The sequence below is a fragment of the Numenius arquata genome, chromosome 16 (genome assembly GCF_964106895.1).
Source record: "Numenius arquata chromosome 16, bNumArq3.hap1.1, whole genome shotgun sequence".
In the NCBI taxonomy this organism is placed as follows: domain Eukaryota; kingdom Metazoa; phylum Chordata; class Aves; order Charadriiformes; family Scolopacidae; genus Numenius; species Numenius arquata.
This window is the reverse complement of record NC_133591.1, coordinates 5,437,696-5,460,861: the sequence shown is the minus strand read 5'-3', so window position 1 is coordinate 5,460,861 and position 23,166 is coordinate 5,437,696. Positions and strand designations below refer to the sequence as shown.

At 37.3% G+C, this 23,166-nt stretch overlaps 1 protein-coding gene across 1 annotated transcript in view; it reads left to right on the top strand.

Annotated features, from left to right (window-relative positions):
- Positions 1 to 22,334, top strand: part of MPHOSPH9 (M-phase phosphoprotein 9) — a 33,675-nt gene extending 11,341 nt beyond the window's left edge. The window contains exons 6-26 of the mRNA XM_074159490.1: positions 1,810 to 1,933; positions 5,489 to 5,579; positions 6,859 to 6,965; positions 7,388 to 7,513; positions 8,313 to 8,749; positions 9,562 to 9,720; positions 10,831 to 10,918; positions 11,724 to 11,939; positions 12,819 to 12,866; positions 13,236 to 13,300; positions 14,762 to 14,863; positions 15,662 to 15,799; positions 16,188 to 16,199; positions 16,518 to 16,693; positions 17,472 to 17,636; positions 17,969 to 18,089; positions 18,873 to 18,976; positions 19,125 to 19,142; positions 19,814 to 20,025; positions 20,530 to 20,598; positions 21,751 to 22,334. Coding sequence (XP_074015591.1) covers positions 1,810 to 1,933; positions 5,489 to 5,579; positions 6,859 to 6,965; positions 7,388 to 7,513; positions 8,313 to 8,749; positions 9,562 to 9,720; positions 10,831 to 10,918; positions 11,724 to 11,939; positions 12,819 to 12,866; positions 13,236 to 13,300; positions 14,762 to 14,863; positions 15,662 to 15,799; positions 16,188 to 16,199; positions 16,518 to 16,693; positions 17,472 to 17,636; positions 17,969 to 18,089; positions 18,873 to 18,976; positions 19,125 to 19,142; positions 19,814 to 20,025; positions 20,530 to 20,598; positions 21,751 to 21,852 — 2,680 coding nt within the window. The 3' untranslated portion in view covers positions 21,853 to 22,334. The remainder of the gene's footprint in view (positions 1 to 1,809; positions 1,934 to 5,488; positions 5,580 to 6,858; positions 6,966 to 7,387; positions 7,514 to 8,312; positions 8,750 to 9,561; positions 9,721 to 10,830; positions 10,919 to 11,723; positions 11,940 to 12,818; positions 12,867 to 13,235; positions 13,301 to 14,761; positions 14,864 to 15,661; positions 15,800 to 16,187; positions 16,200 to 16,517; positions 16,694 to 17,471; positions 17,637 to 17,968; positions 18,090 to 18,872; positions 18,977 to 19,124; positions 19,143 to 19,813; positions 20,026 to 20,529; positions 20,599 to 21,750) is intronic.
- The last annotated feature ends 832 nt before the right edge of the window (positions 22,335 to 23,166 follow it).

Below are 23,166 nucleotides of genomic sequence, written 5' to 3'. Positions count from 1 at the left end.
TTGTAGACAGTCCCCATTCAGTAAACAGCTGTTGGTAACTGGAAACATGTAAGAATTGAATGGAACCTCTTGATTGTAAAAAATACTATGCTTCTTGGTAGATAAAGTTATTTGTTTAACCTAATGTTTCTGTGTGATGCGTATTTGCATCTGCAGTGTTTGTCTGTTGTAGATACATTGGGAGGGAGAATATGAAAATCTACTTTCTACTGCAAATTTTAGCTAAGATAGAGTTTGCGTATAGTGTTTAACTGTGCACCAGAATTTTAGGTGACTGATTTTATATGACAATTTTATATGACTGATACTTAGCTATTGTGCTTAACCAGTCTTTTTTGCTAGCTTGTGTGCGTGAGTTACAGCATTAAATTGTATCAGACAACAGTCAAACGTGTTGGTTTTTTTGGTTGATATTTGTTTTGCTCTATTCAATGGGCAGGTGGATCTACCAAGATTTTTTTTGAAAGATTGACTGGCTAATTTGACACTAATACTGACCAAGCACTGCTCTAGTTGTGCATAACTTGACAATGTAAAGTCTGTCCCTGTCAGCGTAGGCTGTAGTGGCAGTGGCTCCATGCGGTCACGAGACGTGTCAGAGGTCTTGTGGGCGGCTCGTTGCCTGTGAGTCCCTGAGAGTAGTTTGCAGAGATAAAAACTTCTCGCTCTATTGGGAAAATGGAGAATCGTGAAAACAAACTTGCATTTTGCTAGTAGATAATAAACCACAGAAGCAGCTTTCTTTAATTTAATTTGGAAATGCCTTATTTCAGCCTATCAGGTAGATTGTAACCTCATTGATATGTATGTTCTCTTCCTCCCTTCTGTTGGGATTTATTCCAGCATGTGATTCATGGAGCACAGTTCCATGAGGGAAGTAGCTGCAATTCATGGACCGCCAGGGAAACCTGGAGCTCAAGTAGCTCAATTCAAAAGTGGTTTTCAGTCTGAAAAACCTTTCTAAGACAACTTTTGAAATCACTCATGTATGATTTTTTTTTGGGCTCCATTTTATAAAAAAAATACAAGGTTCTTTCTTTGAAATTGCTTTCTGTTTTGTATTTATGTATTGTATTATATAGTTTGAAGGAAGAAAGGGTTCAAACCAAAGTGGAATAGTTCAGTTAACCCAAAATGTGTTTGCTGTTGTTTCTTAATTTTCAGTTGTAAACTTTTTTCATTCTTTCCACTGTATGTCCCAAAGTGGGACAATATGTAGTTTTTCAAAGTGTCACTTTTTAACAAAATGGGGAAATTGTTCCACATCTGCCACTAAGAATTTCAGGATGTTTTTGTTTCTGTTGCTTCTATATCTTGTTTCAATCTTCCTTATTGTTGAAGATTCTCTTGAGCTGGAAGGCATCCTTAATTTGTCTTAGTTGACATCATGTTTACAACCAGACTGATAACACAATAAGAAAACCCACTGCATTTACATTCCAGCTTAATTTTATGCTTTTGATCAGTAGCTGCTTCAACAGACCAAAAAAATAGTTGCCTGGCTAAAAATACGGAGCTCTTAGTTATGATTTTTTTTGTAGTAGGAAAGCCGTTTTGATGATGGGTGCAGTTGATTAGCACCTTTCCTTTCAGTGATTTGTGGTGGTGGTGTTGTTGTGTTGTTTTGCTTTTTACAACAAGCGCCCTAAAACATTTCAGCATGCATTCCTTCGTATCATTTCTCAAAAATGCACAAAGGCAGTGGAGTTTTAGTGCCTGTGTTTCACCTTGAAGAAGAAATTGATTTCATATCTCCACTAGAAAGGGCATATGTACTTACGGTATATGTGTGTGTCTCTTACCTTTTAGTAGATCTTTAACATCATGGGCACAAAAGTTGAAACAAAACCAACCAAAAAGAATAAATGCTGAAGGAGGATGTGTGAACTCTATGCAAGAAAATGAGCAAGCAAAGAAAATACCACTTGAGAACGTAAGTTTGTCATTTTATTTTATGGTGTCTTTCTAATTTTATTCTTGTCACTTGGTATTTTTTCAGTGTTATTGTATTTTCTGATTCAGTATGTGCTTTCATAGTTAGCTTTTAGCATTTCACTGAATTTCACTGAATTTTTAGAGTTGGAAGGGACCATAAAGATCATCTAGTCCAGCTCCCCTGCTGAAGCAGGATAAGCAGCAGGATTTGAGTAGTGGTGTTCCCGTTTGTGTGTTTAAAATTTATGGATCATTCTATACATACTCACCGAGCTATTTTGTCTAATTTTATTCCTTGCCTAATTTTTATCTTTATTTACCAGCAAGGCTTTTGACACTGTCTCCCATAACATCCTCATTGGAAAACTAAGGAAGTGTGGGCTGGATGAGGGGACAGTGAGGTGGATTGAGAACTGGCTATGTGACAGGACCCAAAGGGTAATGATTAATGGAGCAGGTTCAAGCTGGAGGCCTGTAACCAGTGGTGTCCCCCAGGGGTCAATACTTGGTCCAGTCCTGTTCAACGTATTCATCAGTGACCTGGACGAGGGGACAGAGTGTATCCTCAGCAAGTTTGCTGATGATACCAAGTTGGGTGGGGTGGCTGACACCCCGGAGGGCCGTGCTGCCATCCAGAGAGACCTGGACAGGCTGGAGAGCTGGGCAAGGAAGAACCTCATGAGGTTCAACAGGGAAAAGTGTAAGGTGCTACACCTGGGCAAGAAGAATGTCAGGCACCAATACAGGTTAGGCATGGACCTGCTGGAGCCAAGCTCCGAAGAGAAAGATCTGGGAGTCCTGGTAGACAGCAAAATGACAATGAGCAAGCAATGTGCTCTTGCGGCCAGGAAGGCCAACGGAATCCTGGGCTGCATAGGGAAGAGTGTGGCTAGTAGGTCGAGGGGAGTCATTCTCCCCCTCTACTCTGCACTGGTGAGGCCACAACTGGAGTATTGCATCCAGTTCTGGGCTCCCCAATTCAAGAGGGATAGGGAACTACTGGAAAGAGTCCAGCGAAGGGCAACAAAGATGATTAAAGGATTGGAGCATCTCCCTTATGAAGAAGGGCTAAGAGAGCTGGGACTCTTTAGTGTGGAGAAGAGAAGGCTGAGGGGAGACCTTATCAATGCCTATAAGTATCTCAAGGGTGGGTTGAAGGAGGAGGGAGCCAGACTCTTTTCAGTGGTTCCCAGTGACAGGATGAGGGGCAACGGGCACAAGTTGGAACATAGGAGGTTCCACTTGAATATGAGAAAGAATTTCTTCACGGTGAGGGTGACAGAGCCCTGGAACAGGCTGCCCAGGGAGGTTGTGGAGTCCCCTTCTTTGGAGATTTTCAAGACCCGCCTGGATGCAGTCCTGAGTAGCATTCTCTAAGCAATCCTGCTTCAGCAGGGGAGTTGGACTAGATGATCTATACGGTCCCTTCCAACTCTAAAAAAATTCAGTGAAATTCAGTGAAGTGGCACATGTTCTCTCCTTAGAGAGTAACAGTCACATTCTCAATTGAAGCTTCAGGTCATGGTAGTTTATTGTGCTCTATAATTTGTAGAAGGAAACCTGAAGTCAAACCCTGTTATGGTGGTTGGCATGCATAATTTCCATAAGAAATTTTTGGAAGGATCTTTGATTTCAGCTGGTAGTGTCACTTCTAGTACACAGAACTCTGTGTCTGGAGGCATTAGCCACTTTTTCAGGACAGATAGTATTCATCCAGATTGGGATTTCAAGTTGCAGGGATTTTTTGGTTTAGTTTGATTTGGTTTTTTTAGTCGTCTTAGCAGTCTCTTATGCTAAAATCCAAACTTTTATATAAATCATTTTTATTTTTATTTTTATTTTATTGTTTATGTAAGAATGAAACATTCTTTTATGACTGTGTATGACTATGATTTGGCTAAATTGAACTACTCCAAGCACAGTTACAGCACTGGTTACCAAAAGTAACTGACCCCATAATAGACATTTAGAAAATCTCTTTAGAAAATGGCTCTTTAGAACCATTTGTAATAGTGCCTATTGCTGTGACTGCTGAATTGCCTCAAAATACTACTTTTGAGAAGAATTTGGTGCCTTTCCCCCCACGTTCTTGAGTTAATGATTATGTATGCACACAAATCTGATTATTTTGGAAAGTTTAATCACACATAATATTTCTGATCCAAAAGGACATTTTGCAACATATTGTATGTTACATCATACATGTAACTATGAAGTTTTAGAATTACTTTCAGTATATTAATTGTCACAAACCTCTCTCCTTATGCTATTTTTAAGGAAATAATTCCTGAGATTCTGTGAATGACTCCACCTACAAGAGAATAGGAGACCTAGCAAATATGAACCACTTAATTCAAGGCAGGGTCTGTTTTCTTTCCTGTGGTCACTTTGGGGGTGATGCAGAGAGGGTAAGAGCAGCTGGTTGGACTTGCTGTCTCTAGTCTTCTATTGTCCGTGGAAACAAGATGTTACTTGGGGATATTTCAAACCAGGAGTTAAATTTATCTGCTGTGGATTGTCGCTTTTCTCTCTGAGCTTTTGAAAATACCTTTATCTTTCTATTCCTTTGTAAGAATTCAGTTGATACCCCTTCATTTTCCTTTCTTCCTCCTTAGGCAAAGGAGAATACCTAAATAAAAACATTAAGAGGGACAAAATAGCCTTGAGGTGAGATGGTACTTCATGCAAAAACTTGAAAAGCTTTAGTTCTAAATTTTTTTTCTTACTTACTTTTGTTAACTCAATGGTTACTACCCTGTTGAAGTCCTCCGTTGTATAAGCTGTGTAAATTTGCCAAAGGAACATGACTGTTAAGCTGCTGTAGTGGAACAAAAAGCCCTAGGTATGCTCCTAGAAAGGAGCAGTGCAAGATGACCATTTTAAAGCTATCCGCCCTTACTCAGTTGCTCTTGTATCACTGTGTTGTATCAATGACACTTCTTTTGATTAAAGAAAATGAGAATTGTAGCAAAACTTAAATTATGCGATTTTTTTTTTTTTCCCATGTATTGGTTGAAGATGTTTCTCTAATGAGCTAGGGAGGTTGCTTAGAAAATTTGGAGTGAAGAAGGGAAGGGTAGGTAGTATCTTGTCTATTTGAGATGATGGACAGTGTTTACCTCCAGATTTGTGGTAGGTGGAGTCATAACAGCTGAATATAAGAAATTCCAATCTTAGGATGAGGAAAGAGTAACACTTTATTGGTTACTCATCCCTCTATATACTTGCATCTCCTAAGGAGCAAGAAAGTTTAGATGAGCATCTAAAATACATATTTTTCTAACAGTTAATCTCAAAAATGCTCCACAAGTATGACATAGAAAATATTGCTGTCTTTTAATTATGTGACTTAGCTTAGTTCCCCTTTTGACTCTGGTTGCCCTAAATATAAATTGCATAGATTTGGATCATGCTGTATAATTAAATGTAATCTCTTAAAAAGACTAATAATGTTTACCTTTTTTTTTTTTTTTTTTAAACTGTACGCTTGTTTTTTTTTTTTACCTTGCATGGCAATTTTCGTTATAAATTTGTTTTTCCTTTGTAATTTTAGACAAACCTTACTGATGCTGCTTTGTCGCATTACACTTTTTACCTCAGTCAACCAAAGGAAAGTCCAAATTCCTTAGCATCTGAAGCCTCAGGTATAGTTAATTTCTTGTACTTAAATTTCCTTTTCTTTTGAATTATCATTTAAAAAAATTTACTAGACTGCATCTCCAATAACTTTGGGGAGGTGAGAGGGTTTGAGCACCGACAAGCTATTAAACTTTGATATAGCATAATCCTGCTTTTCTTGCTCTTGTGTTTGAAACTGAGGGTAGCTCCTGTGTGTCACTGCTGGCAGATGTAGGACATGCAGCATTTTTTTCTCCGCATTTCTCAACATTTCAAAGCTGAGCTTTATGTTCAAAACTGCTTCATAATGTAATTACTATTAAAATCATGGTGGGGTATCAAATGAATCTTTCAAATATTAGCATTATTTGTCTAGTAATCACAGGAGTGCATGGTAATAGAGACAGAATTCCTGTAAACCAAAGGCAGGATTCAATAATTGTGTGAATTGACAAGAAAAAAAATATGCATATTTAATTTTGGGGGGGAGATGTTTGCTTTCTGTGTTTTGGTATAGTTTTGCTTGTGTTGTTTTGGGGGTGTGTGTGGTATGAGGGGTGGTTGGTGGTGGTTTTTTGGGGTGGTGGTGTATGTGTGTGGGTTTTTGGGTTTGTTTTGGGGGTTTTTTGGTGGTGTGTTTTTTTTTTTTTTGTGAAAGCCAAACAACTAGTTCACATATTTTGATTGTAACAGGGTGAATTCATGTCAGTAACAAACAAGGGCACAGAGATGCAGCCCTACAAACTGTAGATTTATTGCTTCTTCACAACCCATTGAGAGAGGGACACACATAAGAAATTGAAGTGGGATTGAGACTGTATCTGGTCCTCTTGTGCCATCCCGTTTAGTCCTGGTAGTCTGTTTCTTTGCATGCTGTAGGATGCTGCTGAGTACCAAACCAAGGATTTTGTAGTTCTGTGTGGCTATCTAGGATTATTCCTTGGTAATACAAGTTTTAGGTGCTATAACAGAATCAGTAGAAATATAAAAGTTTGTGGTAAAGGAGGATTTGTTCCTTGAACACCAAAGAGTAAATCTATATGTTTTCACTGATTTATAGCTTTTGTTACTGATGCTGTGTGATGTAATACTCATTATGTTGCTTGAGCTTTGCATTGAGACTTTTGTGACTTCTGATAACAAATGCTTTAGTGAGATTCTTAAGCAATAGATGCAAATACTTCATACAGCATTCTTGTTAGCTGACAAAGTAACATTTTACTAATGGATTTTGGGATTCCTGTTCTATAGTCATGAGCTCGAAATTTGTAATTTTTTTTTCTTTAATTTTTTTCTTCTTATCAGGACTTTCTTACTGGAAACTAGATGAAAAGGAGATGTATCACTCCTTACCAGAGAATTTCAGAAGTGAGTTCACTGATATTTTCTCCACAAAAGTGTCACCAGATCAGGTAAACTTTATATGTGTTTTAAAAATTGTCTTATAGTTGCTTGTTATCTTTGGTTTTTTCTATGATGGAAAGAATCAGCCCTCCAGAAGCTAACTTTTCTCTGAGAACTCTTTTGTTAGCTCAATATTTTGTATTCTGTTTTTGCATTATTCATTACCCTCCCTGAAGTCACTTGGAATATGTTGACCTTGTTTTGTCATTTAAAAGAAACTGTGTATGTAGGAGATTAAAAGAGACTAACTAGTATGTTAAAGGTGTGTGTGCCTCATTGAGGACCCTTTTTTAGATAGGGAGCATTGAGTAAAGCCTTATTCTGTTCTGAACTGATTTGTTAGCTAAACCCACCCCACAACTTATTTATCTATATTGGGGATGGAGGGTTGCATTCAGATAAACTCATGTTGCAATTTTTCCTGTTGAAGTTATCTTCTGCTGATGAAACGAAGCCATCATCATTGAAGGATATTTATCATAAAAGACAGAGGGAGAACAAGCAGCTGCCAGACCAGAATTTTATGCTGCCTTCGCAGTCAAGTCACCCACCAGAGGTAAAATCAATTTCCTTACTTCTCGGCTCAGTTTGAAGATACGGTTACAGACTGGTTTCACATTAATTGGCCCCTGCTGCCACCTCCAGTGTTATGCTGGAACAGCAATTTGTGAAGCCCAGTGATGAAGCAGATTGGGAGGGGATCCAGCTGAAAAGAACCTCTAAGAATACCCTGGGTAAACGGCACCTTTGCTGCACAACCTTGAGGATGGCGCAGGGACGGATCTGCTTACACTGAGGCTGCAGCTGATGAAATGCATGTGGAACTGCAGTCACAGGAGCAAAGTTTTCTTACTATTTCCCACAAGACAAGTTAATTTCACTTGTGAAACAGAAGAGGCACAGGTTGTAGAAATATTCTTTATCATATCTGTTTCTTTACACAGCTTTCGGTCTTGTTCAAAATCCAGTAATGATGGCTGCTGCGTGACTATCTTGTTCACATAATCTATGAAGTGATTTCTCATAACGGTACAAAGTTACTGTTTCAACCTACAAGTAGACATCATAGTCTTTCTATTTACATAACTGAAATTTCAAAGGTTTTCTAGACAGCTACAGATGTCTTTTATTCTTAATGGAAACTTAGAAACTCAAGTTGCAAACGATGGGAATATGCACGATCATCTAAGCTGTTGCAGGTCCCTTCATCTTGCTTGTTGCTACCAAATGATTGTAGTAATAGTAAACATAATTCCTGCAGTATATTATATGGATTACTGATGTCTTCAGATAAACTCTGTTTACAGGAACAAAACTTAAATCATAATTTTTTTTGCATTATAACTTTTTCCTAGATCTTGACGTTAGACCCAACCCTGCATATGAAACCAGGTCAGCAGAACCCAGGATGCTGTGTTTTCAAGATTCCTGAAGAGACTACTCCTTTTTCTCCAGACTCTATGGCGGAGCCCGGGTTTCCAAGTCATTGTGACACAGACTCTTTTTCACAGACAAGTAATTCATCTCAGTTAGATGATTCTCCAAAATATCCTGCCAGCAGCAGAGCTGTGCATTTGGACCTCTGGAGAAATCGCCCATTCCAAAATGAAACCAAGACCAGCTGTCCCTTTCCAATGGCATATACGGATGCTAATAATGATAATTCAGTCAACACTGAGGAGGAAGAAACACTGACTCTAACTCCATCTTCTGTTACTCAGTGTGCTGACAGCAGTTTGCCAGAATATAGTCTTTCAGTGACATCTGTTGAAGATCCTGTGATAATGTCAAAGTAAGTAATTTTTTATTTTTTTTTTAAAGCTGTAGAGTTGGTACTTTTATGAAAGAAGTGAAACTTAACGATACTAGTATAACAAACAAAATTTTTGAGTTCTGTTTTCTTAGAACATAGCTGGATATTGCTGCTTTTTCCCCTCCTTTTTTTCCCTCCCCTGAAGTACGCATGGCATATAAATGTAACGGTCATTTTCCACTTCTTAAAATTGTCTTTCTTTAGACCATACTATTTAATCTTCTTTAGATCGTGCTATTTAATCTGAGGCACAGTATTTATGCTCTGTCTTCCTTGGATGTCAAAGCCTTAAACGGAAGGCAAAACAATTTTCTATGTTTTAATGCTTTGGTTATTTATTTTTATACGTTAAAATAAAGATACATGCTTCCTTCATAGGCTGTATGAGGGAGTTAATTTAGGCGGAGAATATCAAAGTTGTGTGGGGATTATGGTTTCCTATTTAGAGTCAAATGGTGGGAGAATTTCAGAATTACTGCACTTAGCAAATGGGAGGTACTTATTTTTCCTATTGAAGCTCTCACGATTTGCACATGGACAAGCAGACATGGCATATAGTCCACGTGTGGGGGCTTTTGTAGGGGTCATGGTTTCGAGACAGTGCAGCGTTTGGGTATTCCTATTTTAATTTTACATGCATAGTTTCCAGTGCATAGCAAAGGAGAGAAAAGAGTATGTATAATTTCTCTATATTGTTATTTATATGCTGAGTTCATTTTGTGGGAATGAATACAGCAATGCATGGTCATGTGGATAGCTGGAAATTTTTTTGTTCTTAATTTTGAAAATAGGATTAGGCAGAACTTGAGGGAAAAACATGCTCGACACATAGCTGATCTACGAGCTTACTATGAATCTGAGATACAGAGCTTAAAACAGCAGCTAGAGGCAAGCCATAAAAATGCTTCATCTGAAGACTTGAAGAAAATCAATCAAAATCTTGCTGACAGGTACTGTTTGTCCTCACTTGTCCTCGTCCTCTGTTACATGGTTTTCTTTCCACTTTAAAAACTGAGTATGCTTGTTTATAATCTTGAAAAGTTTATGCCCCTCTTCAATTCTGAAGATTTCATGCATCTATGACAGTAATATTTTCCTATTAAATATAATTTTTACGTTATTTAATGCAGCTGTTTAAGATCAGTTTAAAATTATTGGTAGGCAGCAAGTGTGATGTTTGGCCCAGAGGTCTTGTTTGACCTGATTTTTCCTGATGCCAGTGTAAGTTTTGCTCAAGAAAGGGTGGCAGGCTGAGGTAGTCATCAGCAATTTGCAATGGAACCATCTCTGTTGTAAGAGTGCTCACCTGTCACACTGGTGAACATCATCCCTCTTTACCTTTCCTGTCAAAACTACAGATGATACAGGACCAATCTTGAATTCACTGGTAGCTTTATAAAGCAAATTTTCCAATCAGTGCTCTTTGACCGGATCTCGCTACTGGAATCTGTGTGCCTCACCTATATATTCCATTAGATGTAGCTTGAATGTTTGCTATATATAGAAGTTTGATGTGATTTTTATATCATTATTGCCAGTCAAAATACTTATTGTAAATTTAGACAGCTAAAATGCTTCACAAAATTTATGCCCCTCAGAATAATTGAAAAAGCGCGTGGGCAGTTAGGACTCTTTTGTACTTATCTTCCAGCGCTAGTGTGTTATAACTATTAAAAGTGACTTCTGAGCAGTCATTAATTGAGTTAAAGTAGCTTGTGATATGATTTCACTCATTAATTATCACACAGCATCATCAATTAGCTGAAGTGGAGCTCTGCGCTGGTGCATCTCAGCTGCTTTCGGTTCTGCAGCTCTTACGCTCCGAGCCATCTGGAGTCCCTGCACGTGTTCCCAGTTTGCTGCTTGCCCTCCATAGGCACCACAGCCCTTCCCAGCAGGGACTCCGGGTGCTCGCTGCAACGGCCAAAGACTATGGGAGAATGTCACAGGCTGGGCACCCAAATTCGTGGAGATGCTTGAGGAAGGAAAAAAGGCTATAAAATGTAGACTTATTATTTGAAAATTTCAAGAAGTTTTTGTGATCTGTATCTTCCGAATAGGTGTGACCAATTAGATGCAGCTCTGAATGAAGCAAGCGCTCGCATAAAAACCCTTGAAGATAAGAATAATATGCTAGAAAAGCAAGTGGTAAGTATGTATTCTCAATTCAAATTGCTTTTTAACTAAAAGGGTAAGAGAATGCACCTGTTCATTATTAGGTTGATCTGTGTTTCCTTACCTTTCTTTATTTTCAACCTTTCTCCTTAATATATGACATCAGCCAATATGTTACAGCGGTGACTTTCCTGGCTGAGTTCCTTAAGACTCTCTATTTGAATCTACTTTTGATTATGAACTTCCTTTCCAGGTCATCAGGGATCAAACAATGTCCAAGAGTGAAATATTGTGATGCGTTTATGGTGTCTCTCTTTGGTTTGGGTTGGTTTTTTTTTTTAATTGATTTTCGTTTAGTTGCTTTCTCTTTAATTTCTTATTCGAGCTGTGGTAAAAGCAAATCTCATCTGCACGAGGGCACAAATATTCTAAGTATATTTATAGAGTCTTTCTGGCTAGGTCAGAGCAGTTTGCTTATGGCTGCATTTATTGGTCAAAGAACAGGACACTTTTCATGAAAGTTAGAACACCTGGAGAGACTAATCCCTTCCACCTTTTTTAGACATATTTCTGTGTTGGGAAGCAAGACAATCAGCTGGGATTAGGGGCCTAACCTCTAAATATTTTAAGTCCCATAAAATTAATAGAACTTTTGGGGTTTTAGTCTCCTTTTTCATTCTTTATACATCACAGAAATGAGCAAAAATCTTGTTTAGTTCCTGTACAGATGTACTCTTTGTTTTCTGTGTAGGTGATTTTTTTAGATTATGCTTTGTACTGAAATAAAAAAAACCTACCAGGCAAGCGTTATGATGGATGGGGTATTTTTCTCTTACAGGCAGATTGGAGAGAACGCTTTTATGCAGTCAGTGATACTTCCAAAGTTTTGCAAGAACGTATTGAAGAAATGCGCACAAATAATAAAGAGAAGGATAACACTATCAGTCGACTAAAATCGAGGCTTAAAGATCTAGAGGAAGCATTTGAAAAAGCTTACAAGTTATCTGATAATAAAAATACAAGGCTGAAGGAAGAAAATAAAATGTTCCAAAACGTAAGTAAGAGAATGGGCAATGGTGTTTACAGTTGCACAGCGTGTTACAAACACAGTCCTGGGTTTTGTAAAACTGCTCAAAGTTTACCATCGTAAAGTCTTAATGTGCAGCTAAAAGAACAGATATTATTCAGCTGACTGCTTAGTAGGCGAGATGTTAAGTGACACTATGATCCTAATAGGTATTTGAAACCAGGTATTTAATGCAGCAAGTGTGTACTTGATGTGATAACACTTGTCATAGTCCATCTCAGGTATTTTATTATGCACTATTAGTTCACTTTATTTTTAGAGGAAATTAGGAAATTATTTTGGAACAAGTTATTTTTTTCCTCTCAATCTTATTGGGAATGGACTGAATTTCTTTAATCATCACAGCTTGATAAAACTGTTAATTTTATGTGTGACTTCAGACTGAATCAAAAGAATTGTTCCTGTGATTCTTCAGTAATACCTTCACAGAATGTTTAAATGGATTTGTTTTTTGCAAAATGGGCATTAGCTGGAAAAGCTACATTATGCTTTAACTCCTTTTTTAAATTAAAATTTCAAAATACAAAGTCAGCTTTAACAAGTCAGTGAGGAATTTTACTGGTTTGTTCTGGTCCTTTGGTTTCTTTAGAGATAAATAATTTGAACACTAGAAATCCGTTGTGTAAATAGCTCTGTCTCCTCTTGTCCTGTCTGTAACTTTTTGTTCCAATTGGAAGATGCTAGAACTTAACAGATAATACTAAAGTACATTGTGTGTCCCCTGTAGTGCTTCTGCCTGTGTTAAACAAGCAGTTTAGATGACTTTACAGCAGTCAACAAAACTGTTAATTGTATATAGTCTCAGTGTGGGTTTGTGTGTTCCTTTTTTGTTTGTTTTTGCTTTAGCTTTTAGGAGAATACGAGTCCCTTGGAAAAGAACATGAAAGAGTAAAGGTAAGTACGTGCTAGTTAATTGAAAATACCAAACACGCAAAATACATGATAATGTGCCACAGAATTAACTTAAGTATTTTGAAAAAGATCAAACAGAAAGATCCATATTTATTTTAACTGGTAGCTTCTTACTACATCTTCAAATCCCAGGAAAGGGAAAAGGAGGGAGTTTGGAATGTATCGTTTTCCAGTCATAGGCAGTAAAAATATTGTAAAGTCAAAGCCAAAGAAATTTAATGGACTTTGCTTTCAAATAGGAAGGTGTATTTAACATACTGTTGTCATGACTGATGAAGAGTTAGTAATTTTTCTTTTAATACAGTTCTGTAGTTCTAGGCTTTTTACTTTTTTTTCTTTGTGTACTTGTAGGATACATTAAATGCAACTGAAAACAAATTGCTTGATGCAAACACGCAGATTTCTGATCTGAAAAGGTAAATGAGAAACTGTCTTATTGCTATTTTAACAATATGAAATATAGACTATGGCCTAAACATTTACTCCTAGATTATGAAGGCTGTATATCTCACAATTTTAATTACATCTTGTGAAGCATTTTATATTACTTTGTTACTTTGTACACATTGTAAATATCTTGTTCTTTTAGGATAGGTGTTTGGTTTTTTTCTGCTTCCTCAAACACAACATCTTCCAGTGGGATGTAATTAATTGCTGCCTTTCTGCTGGTTGTCACTTAGCCCAGCCAGGCCACTGCTCAAGCTTCTACTGCTACAGTTGTCTCCTCAGGAGCTCCCGTCTTCAGCTAACCAGTCTCTGCTGTGGTTTTCAGGAGCAAGGATGCTGACAGGAGTTTGCTGTTCAAGATTATGGCTCCTAGGCATGAGTAAAGGACAGAAAGATATTCTGTGTATAGAGCAGGGACAATATATCCTGTAGATGTCCCTCATGCTACCTGGATCTATTTTTTCCTTGGGAGAACAGAAATTCATTGAGCTTTATACTTTCTGGGTAGGCCCTAGGCAAAACGTATGTGACCATCAAGGTGTTTACAGTTATAACGTATCCTCTAGTTCGGGATTTCTCAGCCACTCCTTGTCAAGGATGGTAGACAGCACACTGGCTCAGGGAAGTCTGGAGGGGTGGGAGGAGAGGACATCTGAGAGGACTCTAGGGCAGGCATTGTAGAACTGTTAATGAGGTGAAGTTCCACATCATTCATCTCCCTTTGAGCTTCTTCTCTGGGTATGTGCTGTCATCATTTCCTTTCATGTTTTTATATGAGCAGCTGAAACCCAGATTGCTAGGAAGATATTTTTGTGTGTGTGATTTTTGATGATTCTTCTAGAAATGTGGCTACAAGTTTCACCTCAAAAATTCATTCCAAATATCACTGCCACCAAGCATTAACCTGTACATAGTCTTCAGCCAAAACCAGAAAAATAGCAAATGTGGTCCTTGGGAGATGTCACAGTCCTTTTCTCTGCTGCTTAGACTACCCAATTTTTCAAGAAGAAGAACAGAAAGAATGAATAGAAAGAATTTAAGAAAGGAATAGAAGGAAGCCTTCTGGAACAGTGGAGTTACCTGAGTGACGCACAGGAGAAGGAGCCACTCATTAAAACCAGTCAGGGTGGAGGAAAAATGTTCGTGTTTTACTTTCCCCAACCCCTCTGAGTTGAATGCTTTGGTCCACAGCAATATCTCCTGGTCTTGTCTTTCTAGCTAGGTTACCTAATTTATTTAACTCAGAATTCCAATACATATTTATATATGTATTTCGATAGATAGCTACATAGATAAGACGTAGTAGTTGTTCTTGTTCTGCTTCACCCAAGATATCTGAATAAAAATGAGTAAACTTTAAGTATTTCTTAGGTATCTCTTTTATGTCTTTTAAATCATCTTATAATGCATCTTTGCTTCTTCCACATTAGGACAATTTCAAAACTTGAAGCTCAGCTCAAGCAGGTAGAACACGAAAATATGTTGAAACTGCGCCATATTACTGAAAGTCATTTAAGAACCTCTTGTGCCAAGTAAGTAAATGTTCTAACAATGTGAAAACAGGTCGTGTGTTTTAGAATACTTTTTAATGTGTTTTGCTAAAAATTGGTAAAGATAAAGATGTCTGTCTATAGGCTAAACTGGATTAAACATGTGATGTAATCCAGAGACTTCACATGCCAAGAAATTATTAAAAATAAATAAATAAATCGGATAATACATGCGTGACTTGGCAGACTGTCTCTAGTCTTCCTAAGTCAGTGTTTGATAGGTCTCAGGTGCTCAGGGATTCCCATGCTCAACAAAGATCTTGGGAATAAAATTTAATAGTCCAATTAGACATTAGAGGTTTTCTTTGTGTCATTGATTTGAAAAGCTGATAACTACATCTTATGTTTCTAAATACAGTTTGTACAGGTATCCTGAGAGTAGAGTGGAAGTTCAAATAGAATGCGTACTCTAGTTTGAATTGCACAAAATCACTCTCAGGTCATCAACAGTGACTTTTTCTTGTTCAGGTTTTTTGGTTTTTATTTTTCTAATAAATGGCAAAAGGAAAGCTGGGGTCAGATGCTCTGAAATATTGCAGTAATCTATGTCAACATATGGTTTTGGGTTTTTTTTAATATTTTTTTTTTACTTTACAAACATGTTTTAAAAAACAGGGTTTTTTTTCCGTGGTATTTATGAGTTTATTGCATATTTGTTATTGTTTCTGTTTAACTAGAATAAATAGCTGGATTTTCTTTTTGTTTTCCCTTAAATTAAAAAAAAAAAGGAGAAAAAATTCTGAAGCCTTTCATAATTTTTGAAGTTTTTTGTTCCCACAGTAAGTTGGCAACTCCTGATGTCAGCAGGCGAAAGTGGTTGATACCAGGAGCAGAGTATTCAATCTTCACTGGCCAGCCTTTGGAAGTCCAAGAAAGCCCCAAAGATAACAGATTAGAAGAAACCTATATTCCTTCTAGGTGAGCTGGTTTCCTTCAGTCTCCACTATGATGTGAAATCCTAAAATACTGAACTTCTAAAAATAGTTTTATCCAAAATTGACTAGATCCATATTTCCAGATTTTCTACTTGTTGAGTTCTAAAAAAATGCCTTGATGTTGTTGATGCTATACAATTCCTTACAACCAAACCAACCTCCTTCCTTTGCTAACCTGGTATGAAGCAACGAGCAGCAGCCTTCACTACCTTCCTTGAAATACCAGAAAGCTTCAGCTGCATCTTCTGTCACTGTCTTTACGCTCTGTGTTTGTGTCCAGTTCCACTCTGAGTTTGGACACAGTGAACTCTGTTGTAGAGTATATGAGCTCTAGATGTTGGCTGCAGCTTTCCATCAGTGTGAAGCTTCAGGTGTAACTTAGGGTGCAATTTAGTAGTTTGTCTTCTTACTCAGCAGTTTCTAAAGGCTCTGTCAGCACATATTTAGTTCTGAGAACATGTCAAGTCACCAAATTTAACTCACACTGTTCAACTTTAGATTCTTGAATTGGCTATTAGATGATCCTCTGAGGTTCTTGGCTGAAATTAAAAAGCACCCTTAAAATTCCTGGTTTGAGGACTTTAAAGCTCTAACCGAATTTCTCCAGGTTTTTGTTTATTCAGCCAGTATTTGGCTATATGAAATAAAGTAAAAAAAAAAAAAAGATCTTTTTTTCCCTTTACTGCCTCGCTTGCTTTAAGGCACCATTCTCCTCCTGAGAAAGACTCCTCACAAGACGACTCTTCAACAAACACAATAGTAAACAAAGAGAATGAGATGTCAGAAGCACCGATTATACAAGCATTTAAAGAACTTGAAGAAGGAAAAGCATTTAAAGACTGGGGTACACAGACAGAAAAAGAAGATACATCAACTAGTAATTTTTATTTTTATATTCCTGAACTTGTGTTTATTGGCTTTTCTCTGTTTGCATATCTTGGTTTTGTTATTCTCAGCATTAACGTCCATCGGGCTTGAGTGATGAGATAAAAACAGTTTTAGTATGCAAACTTGTGGAGTTTTCCTAAGAAAATTCAAAATGATATAGCTAAGTGACTTGTTTAAAATAGAGGGAATGCAAAGGTTGCTGTTAGGTCTCATGCTAGTGAGTAGTTAATGTCCTTTTTCTAAGAATATCTCGGTATTTATAAACAGTTAATGGAGTCCTAACAAAGCTCTGGCTGGCTCTACATCCATTTAAGTTTTGTTCTCATGGGGTTGTATCAGAATGTTATGAAGAGAGCTGGTGTGCGTGCTGTAGGACTGCACCGGGGTGTTCTAACAACACTGATTTAGGAAGCCTTTTAATTAGAAAACATCGAGTCTTTCATAAATGCTTATATTCTTGTTTCAGGCAAGTACTCCAACCCTCTTTCCCAAAAGATGCTTTTGTCCTGCTTTCCACTGTCTCTTTATTAAATCAGTGTTATTTAGCATTGTTTCTCCCACATTTCTCCCTTTTTAATGCGTTAAACTATCTGTTTCATTAATATGATGAGCAGGAAGTGAGACTTGAGCGAAACAGCACAAATATGTTGAAGTGAGGCAGACTAAGTGCAGTCTTTGTACACTGAAAGCTGAGTACGGGAGAATATTTGTGAGTTCTTGTACTGAAAAAAGATTGATTAATGTAATAACTTTTTCCTCTTAATTAGAAACATCAAATCGACGTCAGACTGTTGGGTTTGTTGAAACTTCTTTAGTTGCTAACCGATCCCCAGAGAAAGGAAAAGATCAACACAGACCGAAACGGTACAGTTCTCCTTGTGGCCAGAGGTCATCGTCCCTTCCTCCTGCAAACAGGAAATCGAATACTCCAAGTAAGTGCTTTCCTGAGGTTTGGTTTGTCTTACTCAAAAAGTAGAAACAAATAATGAAAGGCTGCTCTAGAAGAAAGAAAAATGAAGGCAGGATTTCTGCATTATTCTATGAGAGAGTCTGAAAAATACCCTTGTCTATAATCATAGAAAACGTGAGAGTTCTGAGTTTATTTTCATTATTCTGTGGTACGATGGACTTTTCATCTAATTTAAATAAACATGAAGACAGCTTTGAAAAGCATTCTTTTAAAACGTAAGCATCTGATCACACGAGTGGGAGATGCTGCATTGGGAGAAGTTTTAGGTAGTTAAACGTACTTTGTCTTTTGCAGCAACAAGAGAGATAATGTTGGCACCAGTGTCTGTGACGTACAGCCCGAAACGATCTCCAAAAGAAAACCTCTCTCCTGGATTTAGCCATTTGCTCAGCAAAAATGAAAACACAGTGACGAGGTACGAGTTTAATGAATACAATTGTGTTCTGATCGTTATTAGAGCAGCAGTATGTTCATGCAGGCTTAATGCTGCCACTGCTGTTTCATGGTCATTAAGTCCTAGTAAATGAGTCATGTGAAGATTTCTGAATATAAAGCTAAGTCTTACTTTTTAAAATCTGGCAAGAAAAATCTAGAGTGATTTCACCAAGATCAGACGTTGGTTTTACTATTGGCACGAGATTGATCAGTGACAAAGAAGTGATAGAATTGTTTTGTGGAGTAAGTCCAGATCCACGTGCCGCTTATCAGGAAATGTAAATAAAAGTTGAAAGTAGGATGTACCTGCCTATCGTGGCACTTACAGACATGTTAAAAGATACATAAACTGAACTTTCTGCTAACTGTACTAGATACCGTGGTTTCTATAGACATCTTTGCTTGGCAAGGCCTGTAGAGTTTCAGAGAACATACTTAGCTGTGAGATCCAAGTGCAGGACATGCATGAGGAAGAAGTGTGTAGCACTGCTCCGGTGGTTCTTGAGGATGACAACATGGGAGCTCAGCGTGTTTGGGAGCGACAGCTTGGCCTGCTCCTGAAAGAGAGTCACATGAATGAGGTATTTGGTGTGTGCAAATATATCTGGGTACAGTACCATTAGCAGTCATCAGAAGACTTGCAATGCCTGTGGGATAGAAATTGACAATTTGTTTATTTAACCAAAAGGTGAAAGTAGAAAATAATGTATCGGTTGATACATAGTTTCTAGCAAGTAATTGTGGTGTGCTTCCTGTTCTGTAGATTTGACATACTTCTAGATGACCTGGAAACTGGTCCTACATCTACTTCACAGCACAATCACCCAAGAAAAAGGCTCCAGTTTCTCTCACTAGATGACGCAGAAGGTAATCTGTCAAAAGTGGGGGAAAATTCTTCTTTATTTTTTTTACCACAATTTCTTCCAGATTAGTAACAGCTGCTTAAATAGAAAGCTGACACTTTATGAAGTCCAACTTTTAAAAATCCTCTAGACCTTGTCGTATTCCTGTACAGAGAAATACCATTCATACAGTATTTTATGTATTTGTGTGTGTGTGTGCACACACACACTGGAACAACAAAAATAATTACATTGAGAAAGAAGGGCAATATGTTTTCCTGTGCTTAACTCAGTTATAAAATGCATATATCAGTAGGGTCTATATGAAGATGTACATACTCAGCCATACTAATAAAATTCTATTGCTAAACATTGCATTACAGATAGTAAAGAGCAACTCTAATAAAGCCAGTTGTTTCAGTTTTTTTAAACTGTTTGATTGAACTAAATCTTTTCTCACTTTTGTAATTCTTGTCACAATGTTCTGCTTTTGTTTTTATTAATGCTTTTATTTAGACTAGTGTTTTCATGACAACTAGTCTACATGGTGATATTTAGAAATGCTGTACCAGTAAAAGTAATTTTACTAATTTTTCCTAATTAGCACAGTTCAGTAATTTGTTTGTAACCAAAAAAATGTGCTGTGTTATAAAGATCACTCGAAAGATGACCCATACAAATGTTTCACATTCTTCTGAGAAGTTTGCTGAAGGCAAGCTAAGGAGGCTTTGCTAGTCGCTGTCCTCAGCTTATATACCTCCAAGATTCCACTCCTTTTCTTGTTGTTAGTTTCTTTTTCTGTCCTGTGTAACACTTTCAGACAATTGCAAAACAAATAAAAAGACCCCTATTTTGTTGACAGGAAGGCAGCATTCAGGCGTCAGGCACAGCTCCTGTGCTGAATCCATCAATACTGGAATGAAGAAGGCGGCAGCGTGGGACGAGAGGAGCGTGGCACAAAAATATGAGCCAGTGCTATCACCTTGTGAGGGAGACTTCAAGTACGCAACGAGGATTACGACTCTGGCTGAAACAGAGAGGCTTTTTGATGAGCTGACTCAAGAAAAGCAACAGGCAAAGATTATTTTTATTATAAAGTTGTGATGAAACATAGTTGTATGAGCGGTGAGGGATGTAGCTGTATAACTGCAATGCGTGGCTGAAATTCACGCACAGTTTCTAGGAATGTGCCATTGTCCTTCCCTGCTCTACTTCCCATACTCCAATCCTTTCCTGTCCCTAACTTCATTAAAGGAGAGGCACTTTAACGTAAACACAGTGTGGATGGAAGAGTTGGAGTGAATTTACTTTCTTCCTTAACGGACAATGTTTTAAATCAGCCTTTCAAGCAAGGAAGGTTATTCTGGCAACTAAGAGTGCTCTCTTCAAAATAATCCTAGAGAGGGTCTGCTTATGAATGTTAACTTTTGTATCAGTTTTGTATGGCACAGTATTTAAGAACACTGAATATGTATCTGTATTCTGTACACATCGTTTCCCTTTCTGTAAGGTTAGTCAGGAAGGTTTATATTGGTTCTTGAAACTATAATTTACAGCTGAAGTATTTTCTGTTATTAGATCGAGGCTGCATTGAGTCGAATACCTTGTTCTGGTGGAAGAATGACCTTGCAAGCAAGATTAAATCAGGTGAAAAAGCTTTTACATATGACTGTTCTCTTAAGCTGCTCTTCCACAATTTGAGAATATATAGTGTATATCAAAGTTATGCTGTATAACAAGTGGAATTACTATGGGAGTTTTTTCCACAGCACTGAGAATTGTTCCTGAATATGGCTGAATTTTGAATCTGTCTGAAAGATGGTTCTCTAGCCTTTACTCCATACGTGCAAACGTTTGATCCCTCCCCACCACCACAAACTGACAACTTTTCTTGTGTGTGTGTGTATGTATACAAGAAAAAGTTTGTGTATACATATATATCATATATATTCATACTACACAGTGTATATTCTGCATAAGACTGTTTATATCTTCTATTTTTTGTACGTGGGATGTATTTTTCCGAGTTACTACAAGAATAGTCTGCTGTTGTGGTAACGCTGAGAGGTAGATAAAGGCAATACATTAAGAAAATGCAGTGACTGTGAAATAAATCCCTGCAGCTGTAGAGAGGATGTTAGGCTGTAGAAGAAAGTGCAAAGTTTAGGTTTCATTTGTTTGGTTGTTTTTTGTCTACTTGAAAGTATAAAGAAGAAGAAAAGAAGGCAAAAATAGAAGTGTAGGTGGAATACAGGAGAGAGCCCTCTTGGGAAAGCTCTGCAGACTCTTCTAATAAAAACAAGGGTCTCAAAGTTGTGTTTTAGAGGTCTCTGCAAAGCCTACAACTTCAGCATTTCCTAAATTGTAATCCCAGGCTTTGTTATCAATTTATCAATTTGAAAATAAAAGTGCATTTTAGTAAATCAATACTTCCACTCGCTACAGTTGTCTGCTGTTTCCTAAAAGTGTCTCCCTAATTATCAGCCTATCTTACTTTGTGTCAAGTTTATCTCATGGAGTTTCGTAAGTCACATTGGGGAAAAAAAACCCAAAATACCTGAAACAGTTTAAAAAAAAAAAAAAAAAAGCCAACAACCCACAAATACAGACATAAAAGTCGTACAACAAGTTTGTAGGTCTGGCTGTAGTTTTTGGGTGCTAACAGAATGCTAGTAATGCGTTAAAAAAGATACGTAGTAGGAATAATAGTAATTTCTTCATTTTAGAAGGATCATTGGATTTTCCTGTATGTTATTATAATCCTTTTTTTTTTTCTTTTTCTTTAACTGTTTCTTTTAGGAAGCCCTGGAAGATCGCTTGGAAAGAATTAATAGAGATTTGGGGTCAATACGCATGACTCTGAAAAGATTTCATGTTTTACGTACCTCTGCAAATCTTTGACAATTCTCTCTTGAATGCAAATATGCTTTCTTTTTTTTTTTGTTTGCACTAATATGTAATGATGCACTCAGTAAATGCAAATTGTTTTGTATTTTTATAAACCCTCAATAGTAGTTTTACAACCATGTTATCCTTTACAAACAGCAATATTTTGTACTTCAAACAGCCACCTATATTTTAAACATATTTTTGTTACACTTGAGAAATCAATGTTTATCCTGTATTGTAATATTTTTAGAAATATTAATTATTTTTAAATAGTGATATTCAATTTATAATAAGAATAAGAAACTAAAAGGCAGCTTGTTTTCAGAAAATGATAGTGTTATCCTTTTGCACTTCGTTTTCCTCACCATTTTATAAATATTTATGGTATGATGTAAATATTAGCCAATAGGACACTTTGAACTTTAATACAAAGAGCAACATGAATTACCTGTGTTAAAGATAACTACTGTTATGCGATAAATCCTTTTAATTTAAACCTTATAGCGTGTATATTTTTCATTGTGACGAAACTGTGAGCAATACTTTGATTACCACCGGCTGGCTGCGAATCGGTCTGTGTTTTGCTGGCTGCGTTAGGGAAATACTGCTCTGAATTATTTGCTGTCTCCCAACAGTCGCTGTGAGTAGTGTTTTGATACCGCCAGTACCAGGATTCAGGAGACTGACAGCAGCCACCCTGTCTCCCAGTGAGCAGCTCCGCTCCAGCCGACGCTCCAGGACTGTAACTACTTAACCCAAGTTACCGTTTTAATCTGCCAGACTGGGGTTTGTGCCAGTGTTCTGGTCCCATACATTTCCAAACCAAATCCAAGCTGTATTTGTGAACATACATATATTTTTCTTGGTGAAAAATACATTATTTGCTAGTTGGCTTCTTGCTGAGTTACTGTCCAACATTGATATTTTAGTTTGTATTTTAATATTAAATAAATGTTTAATTAGATTCTTTCCTCCTGCCCAAGAACAATAATAGGTTCTGGGATATTACATCAGCGATAATGTAGGTTTTAATCATATTGTGTGTTTCAAATTCTGTCCTTGTTCAAGATGTTTGGCCACCAATGATGTGATTATAAGGCCAGAATAGCTGTCATAAAGGAAGCTTGTGAAGATCTGATTCTAAAATTAGAGTGCTGTGTTTTAAGATATTTGATGAAGAACTGTCCTACCCATGCACAGTCTTTTAAAAAAAAAAACCAAACCTTATTTTTTGCAGCCAATTCTGCCCTGTGGGTTCTTTTAATACAAGGTCAGAGCAAGAGAGAAGTCAAGGATGTTAGTTACTTGTTTTTCCCCTTTACTCTA